At 46.0% G+C, this 19672-nt stretch overlaps 1 protein-coding gene and 1 long non-coding RNA gene across 4 annotated transcripts in view; one reads left to right on the top strand and one right to left on the bottom strand.

Moving 5' to 3' along the window:
* The window catches only part of RNF216 (ring finger protein 216), an 80958-nt gene that overhangs the window by 19229 nt on the left and 42057 nt on the right, over nt 1–19672 (top strand). For all 3 annotated transcript variants that reach the window (XM_056335909.1, XM_056335910.1, XM_056335911.1), the window contains exons 5-13: nt 855–931; nt 4644–4746; nt 5654–5818; nt 6724–6838; nt 7124–7263; nt 8214–8264; nt 9269–9406; nt 10402–10550; nt 10994–11072. In XM_056335909.1, the coding sequence (XP_056191884.1) occupies nt 855–931; nt 4644–4746; nt 5654–5818; nt 6724–6838; nt 7124–7263; nt 8214–8264; nt 9269–9406; nt 10402–10550; nt 10994–11072 (1017 nt within the window). The remainder of the gene's footprint in view (nt 1–854; nt 932–4643; nt 4747–5653; nt 5819–6723; nt 6839–7123; nt 7264–8213; nt 8265–9268; nt 9407–10401; nt 10551–10993; nt 11073–19672) is intronic.
* Nucleotides 11083–19387, bottom strand: LOC130147947 (uncharacterized). The gene is made up of 3 exons (XR_008821434.1): nt 18268–19387; nt 16846–17757; nt 11083–16308 (listed from the first exon to the last, which is right to left on the bottom strand). It is a non-coding gene; the product is annotated as an uncharacterized LOC130147947 (long non-coding RNA).

Genomic DNA, 19672 nt, shown 5'->3' with positions numbered 1-19672 from the left:
TCTCTTGATGCCTTATGGAATACTTTTTTGTAAATAAGTGTGTACCACTAAGCCCATCCCCTCCACATCTTCCTTCCACATCCCATATCTGATTCTGTTCGGGAAAACCGGGGTTGAGGAGAATAATCGTTAAGCAGCAGTCCAACAAAATTCAGCTCTTTCCAGGTAAGACCTTGCTGATCAGCGACTTGCCTACAGATGGGCAAGTAGAATCTCTTGCGTTGTCAGGATTGCTTGATGACCCTGACCAGTCCAGTCTTGCAAAGCAAAATATCATATGGTGCAATTAATTGCAATACCTGTACAGGAACCCAACAAGAGAAAGCAGCAAAGGGTGCTCTTTGCTGCATGGCTAATGCTGGGAGAGCTTTTACAGACATGCCAGTAAAGGTTTGTTGTCTGTTCTGATCTTGTTGCTAGTGTTTCTGCGTGCTTTGGGTGTGTATACATATTGTTGGGTTTTTTCCTTTTTGCTTTGGAATGTTGTATTTCAGCACAGTCTGGAACTCCTTAATCTTCTGTCTGAAGGTAAATATTAGCTTTTCTTCTGTTGTAGATCATACCTACGTGCCTCGCCTCTTGCTTGTTGGGCCAGGGGCTCATGGCCACTCACATCACTGCCCTTGCTCTTCTTGTGAGAAAGAGCTGTTAGCAATCGTTCTGTGGAGCAAAGGAAAGCCAGCAGCTTGCAGTATCCAGGCAGGATGGATATAAATGGTCTCTTGAAATTCATTTTGGCCCTTGTCTCAGGAGTGTGCTAGATAATTACCTATAAATCTCTGTCTCTGGTGCTGTTGCTAGGTTGTGCTGCACAGCTCCTCTACCTATGTAACCTTTAGCTTTTTCTACTGTAGGAAGCAAGATTCCCAGATGTGAAGAAGGAATATATTGAAGAGCTAATCAGCATCAAGAACTGCTATGACTTAAATGTGTAAGTATAAAGCTAAGAGCTAAAGTGTAGCATACAACAGTCTGGCTGCAGTCACATTTTCATTTCCCTGCCCACTAATGACGCTGTTCTAGAGCATATCCAGGCTGGGAGTCAGCACTGTGGTGATAGTGCCAAAAAGCAGTGGTTTAGGGTTTTTTCTTTCCTTTTAATAGAGCTTTTTTAAAATCCTCTCTAAGTTTGACATTGTGCTGTAGCTTCTCTTCTTTTAAGATAACTTGCTTATTTAAAGATACTACATATAATTTCCTCCTAACTATTACTAGGATTCTTAAAAAGGGTGAGTGTCAGGATTAAGGTGTTCAGATGATTTCTGTAAAACTCTAGTATGAAGGTGAGTTGGTGAGGTTTGAGTTGAAGAAAATAGTTTCCTACCTCTTCATTTCACTGGCTTTTGGCTTTTTCCAGGTAAAGCTGACACCAGTTTGGACTCCCTTATTTAGTGTTGTGATATTGGCTTTTATCCCCTTTACTGAAGCAAGTAGCAGTGGTATTCTTTGAGTTCTCTCACGTCACTTTTTGCAGATGGAATAGAGCAAACACATTTAAGGGCTGGCAGGATTGATTCTAGATATCTGTTGAGGGACTGATTTTGGTCAAACTGAGCAGAAACACAAGCCAAGAAGGGAAGTAGACAGAGTGGAAAATCATGGTGAGTGTTGCTTTCCCAATTGTGTTAGCAGCTGAACAATTCTGTGGTGTTCATCATGCTTGGTATCTCTGGGAGTCATGTTAGAATCAAAAGTTTAAAATAAAGTCATTAACCTTAATGATAAGTTGCATCATCTCCCTGCCTTTGGGTAAAGCTTGCACAGCTGAAGGGTGAAGGATTGCGTGTGTTGGCACCAGCAACACAGAGGGAAGAGTGGTTTGAAGTAAATCACTTGTGACTTGTGTCTGATGTTAGGTGGCCCCTCTCTCTTTCTCCCTCTGCAGCTGTCACTGCTATTTCAAACATGTTGAAACTAGTTATTGTGTGACACAAGAATGAAGAATAGGTGTTGGTTGCCAGAGTATTCACCCTATCTTGTATGAATCCAATGCCCTTTCCAGTTAACTAGGGCACTAATTAAGCAGTGTGTGAGTGCATGAGGCTTAGAATTAGTTACTGGACCATAAATAAGTTAACTGGCAAGGAACTAAGGATGATCCCATCCGTTGGGCATAATTTCCTACTCTGCTGCTTTTGCCTGTGTTGTGAAGTCGTGCCTCCAAAGTAGGGCTTCTTGGTTAGAAAGTCATCAGCCTGTAACTTCTTTCCTCCCTTTCGAAAGGGCTTTCCCTGGAGCGGTGGCGTAGTCTGCATGAGAGAGGCTTTCAGGTGCCCACACCGTGTACTTGGTGCACCTCAGTGTGGATGCTTGAGTTGGGAGCGGTAGGGCCATTCCTCAGGGTGACTGAGCTCTTGAAGTTGGACATCTGGCTGCAGGACCCTCTCACAGATTGTGTGAAAAAACTCGTTATTGTGTCCTGCGGGGATTTAGCGAAGCCTGGTAGAATTAAATCCCAGTATTGGCTTCTATCAGTCTTAATGTGTTCCTTCCCTTTTTGCTACCGAAATCTCTTCTCTGCTATTGTGTGCCACAGACCCAGCGAGATGAAAAGGTGCTTACAGGCTTCCCTGTAGGCCATCTACAGTGTCTGCTCAGCGGTGCGTTACCCACTTACTGGATGATAAAGATTTCTTCTCCATATTTTTATTCCTTTAACCAAACTATCTTTTGAGTTGTCACTGCATCTTTTGTATGAGAACAAATGGGTCAAAGCACTGGTCAGCCTCGCTGGCAGGGTCTCTTTGATCTCCGTGGTACGTCAAGCTGAATCAGGCTTGAAATATAATAAATAAGGGTGGCTGGGTTTGGGCAGGGATGAGGCTTTTAACTGGCTCCGTGTCCTGTGGTGCAGATATTAATGAACAGTGCTGCGAGTGTGCGTGCATTGCGCGCTGGGACCCACTTAACTAATTGTCAGACATTGAAGGTTAACATCTCTGAAAATCCCGAGCATTGAAATGGCAACATGCAGAACAGTTCAAATGTATTCTGACTGTGCCCCAGCTGAAACCCTTGCATTTGAGCTGCAGTGGTTTGAGCTCCTTGAAGTTTCTGTTTTGTTGGATTAAAACAGTTATCTTTTGTAAAAGGGATGCGGGGGGAGGGCTGGAAGCTATTAAGCACTCAGTGCCAAGATATTTTGTTGTTTTCCGAAATGATTGTCTTAAAACTTTCAACCGATGTGAAAGATAAGATGTGGGAGCTCCTCTTAGCAGGGTATCATCTATTCAGCTTTTGTGTGCAGAGGCATTCACAGTCAGTCAAAAGCTTCTGGCTCAATATGTCAATACCTGATTAAACAAAAAGAAATGCCTCTGCTTTGAATGTGAAAGCAGGCCTAAAGTAATCGTGCCTTGATAGTGGGTTAATGCTTTAAGCCAGTTCAGATTTCTTAATTAGGGACTGATTTCTGACATCAGGAATGTAAATTAGCTGCAATTATGTCTTTGCTGCAGCCTAGCACCTTCTCATTCAAAAAGTTTTACAAATGTTAATTGCTTGTCCTAGCTCCTTTCAGAAGGATATTATTCTAAGGCTGGGGAAACTGAGGAACAGCTTATGCTCCTTGACCCAGTGAGCACAGCTGGTTAGTGGTGGTGGAGAATAAGCTATGACAGTCTGATTCAGACAGGTAGCCTACAACAAGCTTCCCTGTCAAAAGGGCTTCTGAAGTATTTGTGGATCTCCAGCAATGGGGTATTCTGAAACTATTTGCTAGAGTCTTTTCTAAGCTGAAATACTCAGTTAAGCTAAATTTCCCTGACAGTTATGATTGTTTGTGGTAAGACCTCAGGTATGCTGCATTTACAGGCTGGTATGCAATTTTTTCAGCAATCACAGTTAGTGATTTTCTAAATTATATTCTCACTAGACCAGTTTCTAGTGGAAGTGGACAATGCTGGTGTGATTTCAAGCTTTATTACAATGAAACCTGTATTCAGAGTACATGTTACATGTAAACACAGTTTAAACGTGTTTCCGTCTCTGCTGTAATGTGAAAGTAGATTGAGACTGGAGGCTTTAATTCAAACGAGGGTCTTTAATCTTTTGTTGAGGAAGACATTGGTCTTTCAAGGGTTTTGTAGGGGGTTGTATGCTTCTTTTTCCATAGATGCATTTGTATTGGGCACAGTAGATGACAGCTGTGTTTCAGTTAATGCTGCTAGTGTTGTCATTGTTTTTTCTGGTACAGTCTTCATCACGTTCATTCCAGAGTAGCAGGAAGTTAGTACGCCTCAACTCTTAGTCATGCAGGAATTGACATGTGCTTAAAGGAGGTACCGCTTTGCCACGACTTCACCCGTGGATCTGAGTGGGGAAGTAACCCTAACTGTTTACCTCTGGCATGGGGAGGTGTCTGTTGGCTAGTAGGTCACCCGTAAAACCTTCATGAGTATAAATTTAATTGTCAAAAGACAAATCTATTTGCTTTTCCTTCTGCAATTATACAGGCAATCATTCTTCACTCAATCCTCAGTCATTTACTTGCAGTTTGCTATAGTCTGGGACCTCCCTTGGTTCTTATAGGGCAGGCTGTGACTTGCCTGCCTAGCCTCCTAATTACAGGATGCTGAAAATTAGACAAGCGAGGAATGAACCTGAGCTCCCAAACCCTGAAGTAACTATATTTATCTTTTCAGACTTTGTAACTTCCTTCTGGAAAATCCAGATTACCCAAAGAAGGAAGGCAGAGTGGTTTTAAATCCCAGCAGCAGCCTGCTTGCCAGCCAAGATGAAACAAAGGCAAGTGAGAGAGTATCCTTATCTATAGTATGCCTCTCATCCAGTCTGTTCAACCGGAGTGGACCTTGGGATGTCTGGTTCTATTAGCATGTATTTTTAGTGTGTTTGGTTGAGCCATACTTTCGTAGGAGGCTTCTGGGTGCATTTAAGGTAGTGTTAAATAGCAACAGTTAGTTGCTTGCAAGATGACTTCCAAGACTTCCCTGTTTTGCTGTTGCGTAGCTGCACAGTGTCTGCTCTTTTGCCTTCAGCGAGACCCTCTGCCCTGCCTGCCTGTCAGCTCCCCCAGCTGAAGTGTTCATTTTGATAAGTGCTGCAAGAATTCCATGGTCATTCTGTCACATGAAGTAGACTTGGCCCTCAGGTCTCTCTTGTGTGACCTTTAGGCATTGCCTTTCAGCCTCCTAACTGCACATCTCCCTCCAGCCTCTTGATGATTTTTCTTTTTTTTTTTTTAAGTCCATTTGACAAAAAAATTTGAGCCACTTTGAGCATGTTGAAATAGCTGTGCGTGGCCCGAGAGAGAGAAATGCTGAGTAACTCTTTCTACTCTTGGAGGCATCTCTCAGCCTCAAGCTGATAGTTGTTCACTCTCTACAGCAGCCTACCCGTAGCCTCTCCTCACTCTCATGCAACCACGTTCAATGGCTTTAAACTCCATCGCGTGGGTCCAGCTGGGGACAGAGCTGCAGTGTGGTGCAGCTCGGCTCAGGTTGCCCACACAATGTGTATTCCCGTAGGCTTCACACCTGTGCTGCGCTCTAAGCTGCTGCTTAGGCAGGTGCTCAGGACTGGGTGCCGTGTAGCCTGAATTTTGGGTGGTCTTGCAGAAGGTCCTGATCGCTGAAAGGGTGTTCTTGTCTGTATTTATACCAGCCTTTTTACATCTTTCACATTTTTTCCTTAGGTGCCTAAAGTGGACTACTTCGACTTTTCCAAACTCGCCCCACTTGACCAGCGGTGCTTTATTCAGGCAGCTGACCTCCTTATGGCAGACTTCAAAATGCTGAGCAGCCAAGACATCAAGTGGGCACTACATGAACTCAAGGGACACTATGCAATCACACGAAAGGTTCTCCATTTCAAGTCTGTTTTCTTTCCTAGGGTTATCTCTTGTGTCTGTGGAGAGCAGTGTGACGTCTTTTGCCTTATTGGACCATCTGCTAGTGTGTGGTTATGGGTTTTTTTAATACTCTTCCTTTTCTAAGAAGTATTAATCCATTTAGTAGAGACTTGCAAAATTTATCAGCTAGATGGAACGCTGCAGGTAGCTTTTACTTTTCTCTAATAGGAGAACTGGGGAAAACACTAGCTAGTTGATGGTAGGTGACGCATTAAACTGAGAAGTGTTCCTGTCTGTCACCGCTGAAGTGTGCTATAGTTGCCAGTAAAGCCTAGGCATTTAGCTAAATCTTAAAACATTTAACTGCTGCTATTAGTTAACTGACTGCATGTAATTGAAAAGAAGCCCAAGTCTCACTGTCCTGTTTCTATTTATTATGACTTGTGGAATGAGCCCTATATCCTGGAGCTGTGAAGACACCGGTTTCAAGTATCAACAAACTGAATGTAAATGTGGCTTTAAGCTTTTGGCCAAAAACTCTTTGTCTCTTCACTTGCTTGATTGAGCACTGAGTATTTGAGCTTTTTTTCTGTTGAGTTTGGTTTTTTTATTTAAAAAAAAAAAAAGCCCAACCAGCTCTGTTGCATCAGAGTGGAAACCAGCTGTGTTAGAGTAATAGCTGAGGTGTTTTGAAGTATCATTTGGTTATCTTGGTTTTTGTGGGATGGCTGTTTTAGGAGTACATAAAGCAATAAGGTGAGCAAAGGAAAGGTATACTTGCCTCTGTATGGGGTGCTGGGCTTTCACGTTTTGGATCAGTCTTACGTGCGGGTTTAGTGTGCTTCAATTTGAAGTATGTGCTTCTGCTTTCTTCCAGGAACAGGCAGGATTTAAGTCTGTATGTTATTTTCTAGGCCTTTTCAGATGCTATCAAAAAATGGCAGGAGCTGTCTCCTGAAACCAGTGGGAAACGAAAAAGGAGGAAAGAAATGAATCAGTATTCATATATAGACTTCAAATTTGAGCAAGGTAAATACCAAGCTGTGCGTCTTGTTCTCTCTGCATCATTACTGTAAGCAGAACTGGCTTGCAGCAGAAAGTGCTGTCCTTGGGAAGGGATACAGTCCTGAAAGAGCTCCGTTTCTGTCACTGTCTGGTATCTGTTTTGGAGATACTCTTCATTAGTACCTCTGTTTGGTACGGTGCTATTTGAGATACTGAAGTTACGCAGCTGGTGGTGTGTGGAGGAAGAAAGGTTTAAGCTTTGTTCTGGCTGCTCCATCCTGTTTCATTGTGTCTTTAACTCTGCTTTAGGGGATGTGAAAATCGAGAAGCGCATGTTCTTTCTGGAGAATAAGAGACGGCACTGGAGGACCTACGACAAGCGTGCTCTTCTCCCACCGGTGCTACTGGAGCAGGAATTCTATGAGCAGAAAGTTAAAGAGATGGCAGAGGTGAGTGGTAGGAGCTGCCTTCATCTTGTGTTGCAAACGACTTCAGCTATGGTAGAGGTCTTGGCCCTAAACATGGAAATCTGCCTCTTGCAGAAATTCAAACACTGAACAAAATATTGAATAACTGACTGCCTTTGCCTCTTCACTACCTGTTAACATGTATGACTCTTCCCAATTAACTCATTTTTGAAGGAAAAAAGCCAAGCGCAGAGTTTCATATTTCCTTAAATACATAGCTGCTGCTTTTACAAATACTGTTCTGAGCCTTTTGCGTTACGAAGTAGTAAAAGCTCTACCAATTCATTCTTTCCTCTAACTGTTAGCAGGCTTCTCTGCTGCTTTAGGACTTGTAATTGCAGCTCAGTGGTGGTGGTGAACAACCACCAGGCCCAAGGCAGTCTGTCCACTCCCTCTGCCTTCCACAAGTTGGCAGTCCTCTGTCTCCAGAACGCCTTGTCTCGTGCTGAGGACCATGTGTTTTGAAGCAGAACCCTGCAACACCCGCTGGCATGTTGTCTTCCCCTCGTAGTCTAAGGGAAGACTGCATTCACAGCTCTGCACCTACAGTCTTTCTAAAGTAGCTACTGAAAGATCCTTGTCTCTTAGGCAGATGGATAGCATCCCCTTTTAAACACAAAGCTAATGTTCCTTGGGGCTTTCTTTGGAGGGGCCTGTTGGGTAGAAATCATTTCTGCCCGTGGAAACCTGAACCAGCAGCCCTCAATAATATAGAATTTGGTTCTTTGTTCTTGCTGCCTTTGCTTTTCCCATCTGTTTTAGCTGAATCATAAATAGCTTAATGGATTGGAAGGATGGGCTGAGTGATGTTGTAAGCAGACAGTGAGCTTTTTATGGTGGTTTGTAAGTCCTGAGGTAATGTACAAGAGTGTAGAGGCTGGAAAATTGCTTTATCTATTCTGTAAATACAGATGCACCTGTCTCTCTTACAGCATGCAGACTTTCTCCTTGCTCTGCAGATGAATGAGGAGCAATATCAGAAGGTCAGTATCTATAATGTGGTCCATTGAGTTCAGCTTATGCATAGACGCTGTTCTGCACTTACTTCAGACTCTTTTGGCTTCTGGAATGGAGCTTTTCTGAAGCTGCATTTGCACTGGGCTGCTTTTGAGGAGCTGGCAAAACCTGCGTAGTGTGTGGTTGGCTGGCTTCCAGAAAAGGTAGACAAGAGCGGAGTCCAGCAAGGCAGTATTGATGCATGGAATGATCTGTAGTAATTCAGTCAGCTGCTGCTTGTATCTTTACTGGCCAGAATAAATATTGCAATAGAATAGTACCAGGTTTGCTCTTGCTGCTACCATTATGGCTGTTTGAAACAGATATGCCGTTGTTGGAGCACTGACGGTGGAAAGGCCTTCCTCATTTGTAGAAAAGACTCTTAAAAACCTGAAAATCAGGGGAAATCAGGTCTTTGCCTTTAAACAGAGAAAGTTAGAGATCAGTTCAGCAGCTGTGGATTGCCTTTTCATTCTCAATGCCTGTTTCTTTGGAGAAGATGCTGGACCTTCGAAGAAGTGGGTATACTTGCTTTTTAACCGTGACACGTTTCCCTAGCCCTGCAGTGAAGAGAACAAGACAAGGTCCTCCCAGGCAGATGGGTAAATGTAGCTTTAGAGGGCAACAGACCTGAAGCTTCGTTTTCCCCATATGAATGGTGTGTACTCTGGGCTGCTTCCCTGTGATTGCAGCTTCCCGAACTCAAGATGCTTCTCAGCCTGCAAGCTTAAGAAATGCTAAACACCATGTGTTCTGTAGCTTTTTGGAACCTGTCAAACAGGACATGTAGATATTAAGTTACTTAAAACTGAGTTTCCGGTTGTGCTTAGTGAGTTTTGACTGCCAAAGAAGATATCTAGTGGAATGGTGTGTATCTGTTGCCCTTTTTTAGAATTAATGCTGGCGTTTATGGCTTGCACATGTATGCGGCTGTATGTTGCTATAGCTATTGATGTTCTGATGATGATAGTACCTCTGTTTATGGCTGCAGGATGGTCAGATGATAGAGTGCCGCTGTTGTTACGGGGAGTTTGCATTTGAAGAGCTAACTCAGTGTGCAGATGGTCACTTATTCTGCAAGGAGTGCCTAATTAAATATGCTCAGGAGGCAGTCTTCGGCTCTGGGAAGGTAAGAATTTCCCAACTGGGCAAGGTGAAAATAGGCAATTTGCCATCAGGAGATCACATTGCTGTTGGTGTAGCATTGCTTAAATCGGACGTAACTGCACTTCCCAGGAAGTACTTGGATGGAATTGCATCCTGAAACCCAAATCCAACAAGTCAGTCTCACCATCAGGTGAAGCCAACAACTTCACAATGGGATCTTTGCTGAATAGGATTTCGGGTTTGTTAACCTCCATCTTTTATGCTCTGTGCTTAGCAACTTGGATTAGGAAAACGTTGTACACCATTCATAGTAACAACAATAACTTGCACTCATCTGGTTTTTATTTTCTACTTAATAAACCAGTGGTGTCTGCACAGAACACACTCTTATCTCTGACTTGGCCAGTCTCCTCCTAGCTAAGAGTGTTTATTTGTCCTTCATAATATCACTGTGACCCCATCTTAATTTGGGGGTTGGTTCCTCTAACCTTCTTAGTCTCCAATTTAGTTAGCGATTACTCTGGTACTTAGCTGAGCTATAAACAAGTTCTTAACCTGCTCTGAGGTGTGCATGCTCCTTTGCCTTGAGATATGACGATCAAACTGTGGGATGCTTTTGTACCCTGGGATCTGTTTCATGTAAACATATAAGCTGGCAGCTGTTATTGTAAATGACCGTACTGAAAAGAATGCGATATGCTGTTTGTGAGCGGAGTGCTTTTTCTCAGCAGAGATCGTAATAACTGACCGCCCTGTAGTCACAGTGGACTTGGTGTGAGTGAACTGAGGTCCCAGCTGTCTACAGCATCTTCGTGCCTGGTGTTTGTGCGCAGCCTGGCTTGTTTAACTAATCCTGTTCTTTCCATAGCAAACCCATTTTCTGGCAGTTATCTGCGGAGTGAAGCTGTATTCTCTCTAAGGTTCTGCACTGGTTTATTTGGAAATGTTCTGGGTACTGAGTCTTTTAGCCTTTTGCTGGTATCGTACTGAAGCTGAGCGCTCTCCTTCCAACCCTAGTCGGAGCTCAGCTGCATGGAAGGCAGTTGCACATGTTCATTCCCCACCAGTGAGCTGGAGAAAGTGCTTCCAGAGAACATCCTCTGTAAATACTATGAGCGGAAAGCTGAGGAGGAGGTGGCTGCCGCCTGTGCCGATGAGCTCGTCAGGTGAGTGTCCAGCAGAGGATGCAGACTGCACTTACCGTTGTAGAAAATTGCTCCCCGAAACCCTAAATGCCTGCTGACTGTGGGAAAGGTAGCTTTCAAAGAGCCGTGTTATAAATTCAGGCTTCTGCCTTCCCAGATCTGTTGTTAGGTTTGTCTGCCTTTGACCAGGAGCAGATTAAAGTTCAATAGACTTGTCTCCCCTAAGACTTGCTTGCAAGCTCTATGCTGATACTCTAAATTACATGGTCAAAAGCAGTGCTGAGCATATAATATTTTGATTGCAAACAGGGAAGTGATGGAAGAAATATGAGCAAAAAGGCAGTAGTCAGCACATCCTGGCAGCAGGGGTTTGGTTGGCAGCCTGATTAACTACCACGTAGCTATTTGACTAAATCTGCTTTCACTGGCACTCTGCATTAATGTCATCTTATTCTGGGCTGTAGGTGTCCATTCTGTAACTTCCCGGCTCTGCTGGACAGTGATGTGAAGCGGTTCAGCTGCCCTAATCCCCGCTGCAGAAAGGTAATTGGGGGATACTTGCCATTTGGTCTCTCCTGGAGTGTTGGGCAGGAGAGCTGGGAGGACAGCTCATACTTCTGAGTAGCAGGTGAATGAATATCTAACGTGGCTGCATGGGGCAGCAGTCAAATTATTTGCTGGATCCTACCGATGTTCTATAAAAGCCTGTGGTTGGACAGATGAATTTCAGGGCACTCGATAAAGACAGCAGCATTCCTTCCTTTCCTTGGAAGATGTTGGCTAAAAAAGCTTATGGATGCCATAGGTTGCTGTCTTGCCTATACAGAAATGTTGTAGGTGAACAGGGAGCTGCATGTTTAAAAGGCATAAAACAAAGTTGTAATCCTTTATCTAATGAAACTTCTGGAGAATGAGCTGAAACAACCTGATGCACTATCCTTAAGAGAATTAGCATCTGCATTTTTCTTTTTTGCTGTGGCCTGAATACAGATTCAGTTGGAAGTGACAAAAAACCTTGGAAGAGCTCACTGGAATGTGAGTTGTTCAAAGGGCAGAAGATCTTTGTGGTGCTTAAAATCTATTGATGGCCGTAATGGGAGAATCGTCAGGTCCAGTGGGGGGGATGGAGCGGGGAAAACTTGCTGCTTGTGCACCATCTGTTCTGAGGAAAAATACAAGCACAAAAATGTGTTTCCCAGTCTCTTGGATGTATGGAGAACCCTGCTTACATATGGTGCCAGTGAGCCAAGGCAGTACAGTATCAGTGCTGCAAAGTGTCTTGTGTAACTTTAGCCACAACAATGAATTCTCGTGCAACATTGAGGGAACCGCCTGTCCCCCAGCAGAGATTTCTGCTCATCACTGAAATTCCTTTTGAGTGCATTAGCCTTATGCTTATAGCTGCCATAGCTTTGGGTTCTCGTAGTGATGCGTTGCCATCATTTGTCTGTATTGAGAAATTAATAGAAAGTAAAACTCCTTTCTAGAGAAGTTGAAGTTGCCAGCAGTGAACTTGGCATTCTGTAGTGAAAATTGAACTTGGGGCGGGGAAAGCTGCTTATGAAAGATGCACAATTCCATTTTTGATCTCTTAATTTCCAGATATATTTTGCTAACATCTACTGCTAGCATTTGGGAAGGAAATACAATTCCAATGGATTGCCCAAGTGTCACGAGGAGGAGGTTTGCTAGTCACTAGGTGGCAATGTTGATTCACGTTTAAATGAAAATTTTTTTCTTGCTGTTTTTGCAAAAGCTGAGTTGTATTCAAAACATACATATGTCGGCACCACGGAACAAAATTCAGGCTTGAAGAACATGAACGCTTCAATGTGCAAAATGAGTTGAAGTATCATTTTTTCTTAAAATGTGTAATGCAGCACAGTAACTGGGGTAAGAGGGGTCAGTGCTGAAACGTTCCTTTCCTTCTGGTTTGCTGTTTCATTTCCTTCCTAGTGTACTGCCTGTACCCCCCTCCCTGGGGTTACAGCATTCCAGTGGGCTGGATTTCTGGTTTCCTGGACAGCTTGTGTTGATTCATTAGCTGAAAATCTGCTGAGTAGCTTTGTGCTCTTCTTAGAAGTCTTGAATGACTTTGGGATTTGAAGTTGAGAGTGAGGAATTCAGATAGCAGGATGTGGTGTTGTCTCACAGCATCAGCTGCAGTGGTTCTTCATATTCCTGCTATCTTGTCTTTCTCCAGAATGAAGAATTCCAGTTAATGCTCTTGCTTGCAGGAAACTGTTGCCCTTAGGGAGGAAAGGGCTAATCTAGGGAACTCTACGGTGGTTGGAGAGGATGCGCTGGCTTTGCTAGCAGTGCCTCTGGCAGACTCGGCAGTGGTGATGACTGATCCTGGAAGGAGTCCCTCTCGGGTTGGAAGGACTGCACTTACACAGCTGAACCTAAAACAAGGGGAAGTGTGGAAAGCGAAAGGTCAAAATGTGCCTCTCCTGAAACCTCAAGGCTTGTCAAGGGTGGGGAGAGGAGGACCAGATGGTGGACCCGTTGTATTTCTGTGCTCCACCACCTGGATCCTTGTCTTGCTTTGAGAGTTCATCTTGATACTCTTAGGCTTTCCTTTAAATCTTGCAGAGAGGTTCATTTGTATTTGGGCCAGCTATGGATGTGTTGTAAACTAAGTGATGGGAACTAGCTAGGAGCCTTCATTTTGGCTGTATATACGTGTGCTGAGCTCAGTAAGAGCTCTAGACATACCCAGGTCACTGTTTATGCATCTCATCTGTAGTTCCAGTCATTTGCACCTTGCAGGAACCAAAATGTGGCTAATTGTAACCTGAGCAACAGGCAGAGCTGCCAGTCGCCTTCTGTGACTGAACGGCTGCACAGAGAGCATGCAGATGAGCCTGCACCATCTGCCAGGGCCACTGTGGCTCCAGCTGTGTGGCGTGACGTTTGGCTCCTAGTTAGGTGGCCAGGGCCTGAATCTTAGTATCACAGACTGCAGGGTGGTGGAGAAGCTTAATTAACCAAGGAAAAGTGTTGCCCAAGCCACCCTATGGATGTGTTCTCGTGTGTGTGTGCAGTCTGAGCTGGTGCTGGGGGAGAGGCAGCTTTCACTCAGACCTGGCTGAGTTTTGAGGTTTTGCTCTCTAACAGGTTGCTGACTACGTGTGGAGCCAGCTTGCTGGTGACAGGAGGGTTTGCCAGCATGCTTGGTCAACCTCCATCTTACTCTGCGGAGGGATCCCTGCACGGAAGCAGCACTCAAATTTCTCGTCTCTTAATGATGTGAGTTTCTCCTCCCAGTGCTCTGACAGCAAACCAAAGCTGGCAATTCTGGTAAAACTAGGAAAGGCACGTGTTGCTTGTTGACTTGTGCAGCACTGGGAGTGAGCGTGTACTTTGTCATGTTGAGGGAAGTGCTGTTTGCCACCAGAAAAGGAAGTCTGTCCTTTCTGCTCAGCCTCCCTCCTCCCCAGACCCTGTATTGTTGGTGAAGACAAGGCTTTTGTTCCTGGGCTGCTTGCTGCTATCCCTGGTGCCGTGTTGCGGGTGAAGGAGATAGTTTCCCCTCTTTGCAGTCTCAGCACAAAGCACTGCAGGGCTTTCAGCCAGCGAAGAGATGGGGAGGTGAAAGCAGCTGTTGCCATGGAAATAAGGCATGCACGGAGCAGCACTGTCCCTCCGTGCTGGAGAGCTCAAAGCCCTCGACGCTCATTTCATAGCCAGGCCACATTGCAGGGACTTGCATTTTCCAAGACTTTTCTTTAAAACCCCTTTGCATAGCAGAGGGGTTTTGTTACTTTATTGCACAGAGTCAGTGTCTGCATCGGTGCTGGCTGGATGTGAAGAGGTGATGGCGTATGGCTGCGTGATGCTAAATTGCATTGCCCTCAGACCAGGCAGTTGTCACTCTTGTTCCTGGCTCATTAGTGCATCCTGTTAATGGGCTGGGACTGGGTTTGCCTGCTGGGCATCTGAACTGCCACACTGGAAAAGTGAGCACTGGTGTGCCTGTGTCAGATGGATAAAACCCCCATTCTTTTACTTTTTAGTCTTCAGGTTAGGCTCTCTGGCCGCAGCAATCCTTCCATGTACTTTTAATTTGCAGGACTAAGACTTGGTATTTTAGGGGACTTCTTTTTAAGCTGCTGGAATGTCTCAGGATTGATTTCAGGGTGCTGGCTAGAAACAGGTACACCCAGCTGCTTCTAACCTTCACCTTAACCTGCTTTTAAGCTTGGACAGAGCTCACCCTAGCCAGCTGTGTCTGAACATGGCTTCTCTTAGCAGGGTGCCAGCACTGCGTCCACAACCCGTGTTAATAAGCCGAAGTCACGTTGTACAGTTTGCAGTAACTTGGACATGAGTGGCTTTGAAAGAAATTGTTGCATGATTAACGAGACTTAAAGCTACAGAAGGAGCTAAGGGGCATGCTGCAGTGCCTGTGATCTGTGTACCTGGTGTGGTAATGGGGCATTCAGAGGCGGGTAACGAAGCAGCCCCAGCCACCTATGATCCAGTTACAACCGTTTTATAGGGTGCAAGGGGAAACGTTTGTGTAACCAAGTACCCAGCAGCAGGGGATGTGTTCAGGATGACACAGCCTTGCAGGGATGTCATCCAACACATACCACAGGGCCCATTACTTCTGTGCTAGAGGCTGGCCCATTGCTGCCCGGAGCCGCCCTGCCTGATTCCAGATGTGCTGTGGTTTTAGGCTTAAACTATATCAAGATTTGTCACTAGCAGGGTGCATGTGCAACGGGGGGGGGGGGGGGGGGGAATAAAATTGTTCTCATTGGAGAAATTGAGCTTGTCCAAAATGCCTCGGAATAGGATGTGTGTATGGAGAATTACTTAATTCTCCTTGTTTTGCAACATGTTTTCCCAGCTGTTGAAGTCTGCTGTCTCATCTAGCTTCCTGACAGCAGCGCAAACATTTTGCAGGTCCCGTGACCCTGTCTCATTCTCTGTTTGGCCGTTCTTATTGCTGTTCTCTGTATGCTTTTCCTTGAGCCTGTTCATTTCGATTTGATTGTGGGACTAAGCTCTAAGTAACAGCTTTAGTGGAGAGCAGAGCCGAAGGTGGCACTCCCCTATGGCAGACCCCTGTCACTTTCTGGTGGCAATGACCTCGAGGCCCAATTCCTGCATTTGACTTCCCATCCTCCTATGTCTGTGTGAATGCAGTTTAGCAAAATTTGTTGGGATGAGGAATGAAGGGAAATGCTATGTGGAGGACCTGGCTATGTGTCTTACTGGGGGGGGGGGGGGGGAATGGAACACCCATGCCTACTTTCATCCAGAGGCCTGTCTCCCACTTGTCCAGGCCAGCAGAATGGTCTAAGCCCTCTTTTCATGACTCTGCCATCTTCCTCCTCAGCACTGCATCCCCACAACCTCCTGCTCTGGAGCTGTCAGCTTTCTACTCCAGCTCAGTGCCTTCACTGCACCCTTTTTAAATGAGCGGTGCGCATGGGAACACGCTCCGCTTTATTACTGCCAAAACCACAACAAATGGCAAGTTTCCGTCTGTCATCTCGGCTCTGAGGCCCTCCATGGCTGGGCAGGCGATTTTCATTTTTCTTCCATAAAAGGACATTGAAACTCTTCTGCAGCGGCGGTGCTGTGTGCCGCAGGCAGGGCGAGTGGCGATGCTATCAACAGCAGCGCCGGCGGTGCTGCAGCAGGAGTGCCAGCGATTTCCCTATCTGTTCTCGAAGGGATGGGCACAAGGGAGGGACCAAGGCCGAAGGTGGGGTTGAGGTGATTGTAGGTGGCAGATAACCTCAGTAGATCTTACAGCTGAGTCCTAAAAAAAAAGATAGATAACAGGAGAGTGCTCCTGGTACAGCAAAGCCTTGAAAGTGCAGTCCTATGTAGGAAGAGTACACGTGTGCTAAACCACGTGGGCTGTCCCACTGAGGTGTGTAGGCTCAAGGTTGTACAGGGAGTGCTGAGAGTCGGGAGATTCTCTCATCCCCAGCTTTATGCTGGGCAAGCTACTTCTCATTTGTGGGGGCTGCAAGGGGAAGCTCTCCTTGCTTCCCTGGAAGGTGGATGGTGCATGCCCACAGCTTGCTCCCTGGCTGAGAGGGAGCACCTAGGAAAGCCGGGGACCAGGAGTGAGTTGCTGTCCCCGCAGGTACTCCCGTAGTTTGCTTTTTGGGGTATCCTTGGTCTGGGCTGGGAGCAGATATGAGACTTGAGCGGTGCCAGCAGTTGCTTGCTCCTGAAGGCCCCTTTCCATGACGATCAGCCCAACATCACGCCTTGCCTTGTCTACATAGCTGCCACCCTTCCTTGGGACACGTAGGGAGGGGGTGTAGGAGCTCTGCAAATACCTCACCTGGAAAGAGGGTAGGAGTGGGCTGGGTTAATTGCTATGCTGGGGTGGAGAGACTCCATTAGTGGGAGCTCAGGTGCTGCTGCTTTTACAAGGTCAAGTCTATTTATGCAGTGGTATGTGGAAATGCTTCACTTGATAAATGAGTCTGACAGAGGAGGAGGGGGTGAAGCCCAGCCTGGAAATGGACCTGAGGAAAGAGGTCAGTTTAAATGGGGTATCTGTCTCTTAGAGAATTAAAAAAAAAAAAAGCAAGTTGCTGAAAGCAAGAGCTCAAACTAGTCCCTTTTAAAATAGACTGTGTAAGTCAGTGCAATTTCAAGCAACAAAGCTTACTCCTGTGCTTGCTTTCTGCCTTATATAGCAATATCCATTCAGTGAAAAGGCAATTCTCCCGCTGTTTACTGACCGGTGAATACCTCTTTGTCAGGTCCGTAAGAGGTAGCAATGCTCTCTTTCCTTCGTAGCTTTGTCCTTTGCCGAGGAAAGGTCTAGAGGTAATAAGCTGAACACAACTTCATGTGGAGACGGAAAGTTCAGCCTCAGCAGTCTTGTCTCGCCTTCTCTCCCTGGGCACAGCCTGCAACCATTTAGGTGAAGGAGCCACTGAGAGCAGCTACGAGCCTGTGGTGGTCACTGCTGCCGGTGGCTTTGGAGATAAGCTGATGGGTTCCATGAGGGGTTGGAGAAGAGCACCCCTGGGCACGTGGTGCTGAGGTGTGGAAGGTCCTCAGCTGCCTTGAATGTGGCAAGTTACCGGAGTGGTCCTGTAGCCAAACTGCTGGGGCTGGAAGGACCCTGCAGGCTGTAGTTGTGCTGAGGGTGGAGCAGGGGCTGAGATGAGCTGTCAGCTTTGCCTTTTCCTCCTAGGTCCCCTGGAAGGAGAAGGGGAGGAGAGGTCTTCTTCCATTTCAGCTGGGAACAAGAGAGGGAGTAATGTAATGTGATCACCTTAACATCAGGGAGAAACCCCTAAATCTCTGTATGGACCAGAGTGCTCAGATCACGGTTTAAAATACAAATAAAACAAGTAACTTGGCCTCTGTCACCCGGCTGTCCTCACAACAGCCCTGGTGTGCTCCTGCCATGGGTACAGGTACCCTCCGCGGCAGCAGGGGCGAGTTTAAGGTTAAAAACTTTGCCCAGTGCTACTTGTATTTGCAGAGTATCGGAGCAGGGTTATCATTTTGCTGCTGCAGTGGAAATGGAGGCTGGAGAGGCTGGAAAAAGGCTGTTCCCAAGGCAAATAAAAAACATTGTTCTGACCTTACTCAAGAAGCTACATCTTCCCTCTCTTTCCTCCCCCTCACATTCCTGTCGTAGTAATCACTGATCTCTAACCTCAGCTTCATCTGCCACAGCTAACCACTTAAAAAATGCACTTAAAAACCCCCGACCCTCTGCGTGCACCTCCTCTCGCTGTACCTGAGCGCTCCCAGGGCAGAGCTGCCTTTGGAGGGGGGTGAGTCAGCGCTGGAGGTTTGCAATAGCATTGTGTCAGGGCAGCTGGTGACTGTCTCCGCTGAGATGGCCTAACCTGGCATGTGCAGTGCGAGGAGGTGCTTTGCTTCTCCTTTCTGTTTGCACATAAACAGATTTCGGCAGATGACACAGTCATCAGACTTCCTGAGCTAACACAAGGCTGTTGCAGACGATGGCCGTTTTGAAGGCTGTCAGTAGAGTTTGTTTCCTAATTTGGTCACAGCGTGCTCAGGGCTGGCCTGCTTTCCTTTTTTCTGGGTGTGTGGTGGTTTTTTTTCTTTTTAAAAACACTCATCCTTTTATATCGTCTGGAGGGGAAGCTGTATCGGAGAACCTCCAGCTCCTCTCGCTTCCTCTCCACAGAGGAAGTGATACTTGAAAGGTCTCTTTGAAAAAGCAATGCAGTTCTGAAGCTCATCTTTCCAGTGGTGGGTTTTTTTCTTCCTCCTTTGCCACTCTTGTGAGCTCATCTCAATGGGCCTACTGGCTTTTTATCCCTTCTAGGTGGCCATCAGAGCCCTTCCGTGCTGGAGGAGGATATTGGAATAGTTCTTTTAAGTGACAGTGAGCTGTGCTGTAGTTAAATAACACTGATAAGCTGATGTTTTGGAATCTGTTGCAGGAGGGAGAGATGTGTGTGTTTCCAGCTAATGGAAAGAGCACGCGTTTTGTTTTGGTTCGTACATCATCACTAACAAGAGGCCTGGCACCAATGTAGGAAGCTGTAAATGCCAGACACTGGGAGAAGAATTGTGTGGCTGGTCAGCTCTGCTAACAGGCCTTTAGAAGTTAACTCACGTTCTTACAAATCCTCAAGAAAACTAGAGACCACCAATCCCTTTAGCAGATGCCTGCTTTGTGGTGTTGGACCAGAGTCCATCCCAAACCAGCTGCCTTCCTGGCGTGCAGGGGATAGCTCAGCCTTTCCCCTGCTGATGTGAGTTTTCATTCAGCCCTACGAACAGGTGAGGAATCAACACCAAGCCTGTTGTCTCCTTTATTACTTTTATTTCTATGCTGGGCTTAGCAGGGAAAGAAAGAAACAAAAAAGTTTCCAGGTGATGCCCTTGAGGATGCAGTTGCAGCAGCTTTATCCAGTGTGGTCGGGAGGTCGTGGTGGTGGAGCTGTTGCTGTTGAGGGAGCTGCTGGTGGTGCTGGAGAAGACTCCTTGGCCTTGGAAGCATAGGGAGGTGCTGGGCCATCTACTCCAATCCAGTACTATTTTAGGTTCGGAATACATGTCATAAACAGCTTCAGCAGTGCCCGAGGTTAAGGTGCAGCAGGAGCAGCTTGGTTCCTGGTGGTGACGGTTTGGCTGTAGGTGGGCAGGGACAGGCTGGGCACTGC

The sequence above is a fragment of the Falco biarmicus genome, chromosome 4 (assembly GCF_023638135.1).
Source record: "Falco biarmicus isolate bFalBia1 chromosome 4, bFalBia1.pri, whole genome shotgun sequence".
Classification (NCBI taxonomy): Eukaryota; Metazoa; Chordata; class Aves; order Falconiformes; family Falconidae; genus Falco; species Falco biarmicus.
Note: the sequence above shows the minus strand (reverse complement) of the source record. Positions and strands in the feature narration are given on the sequence as shown.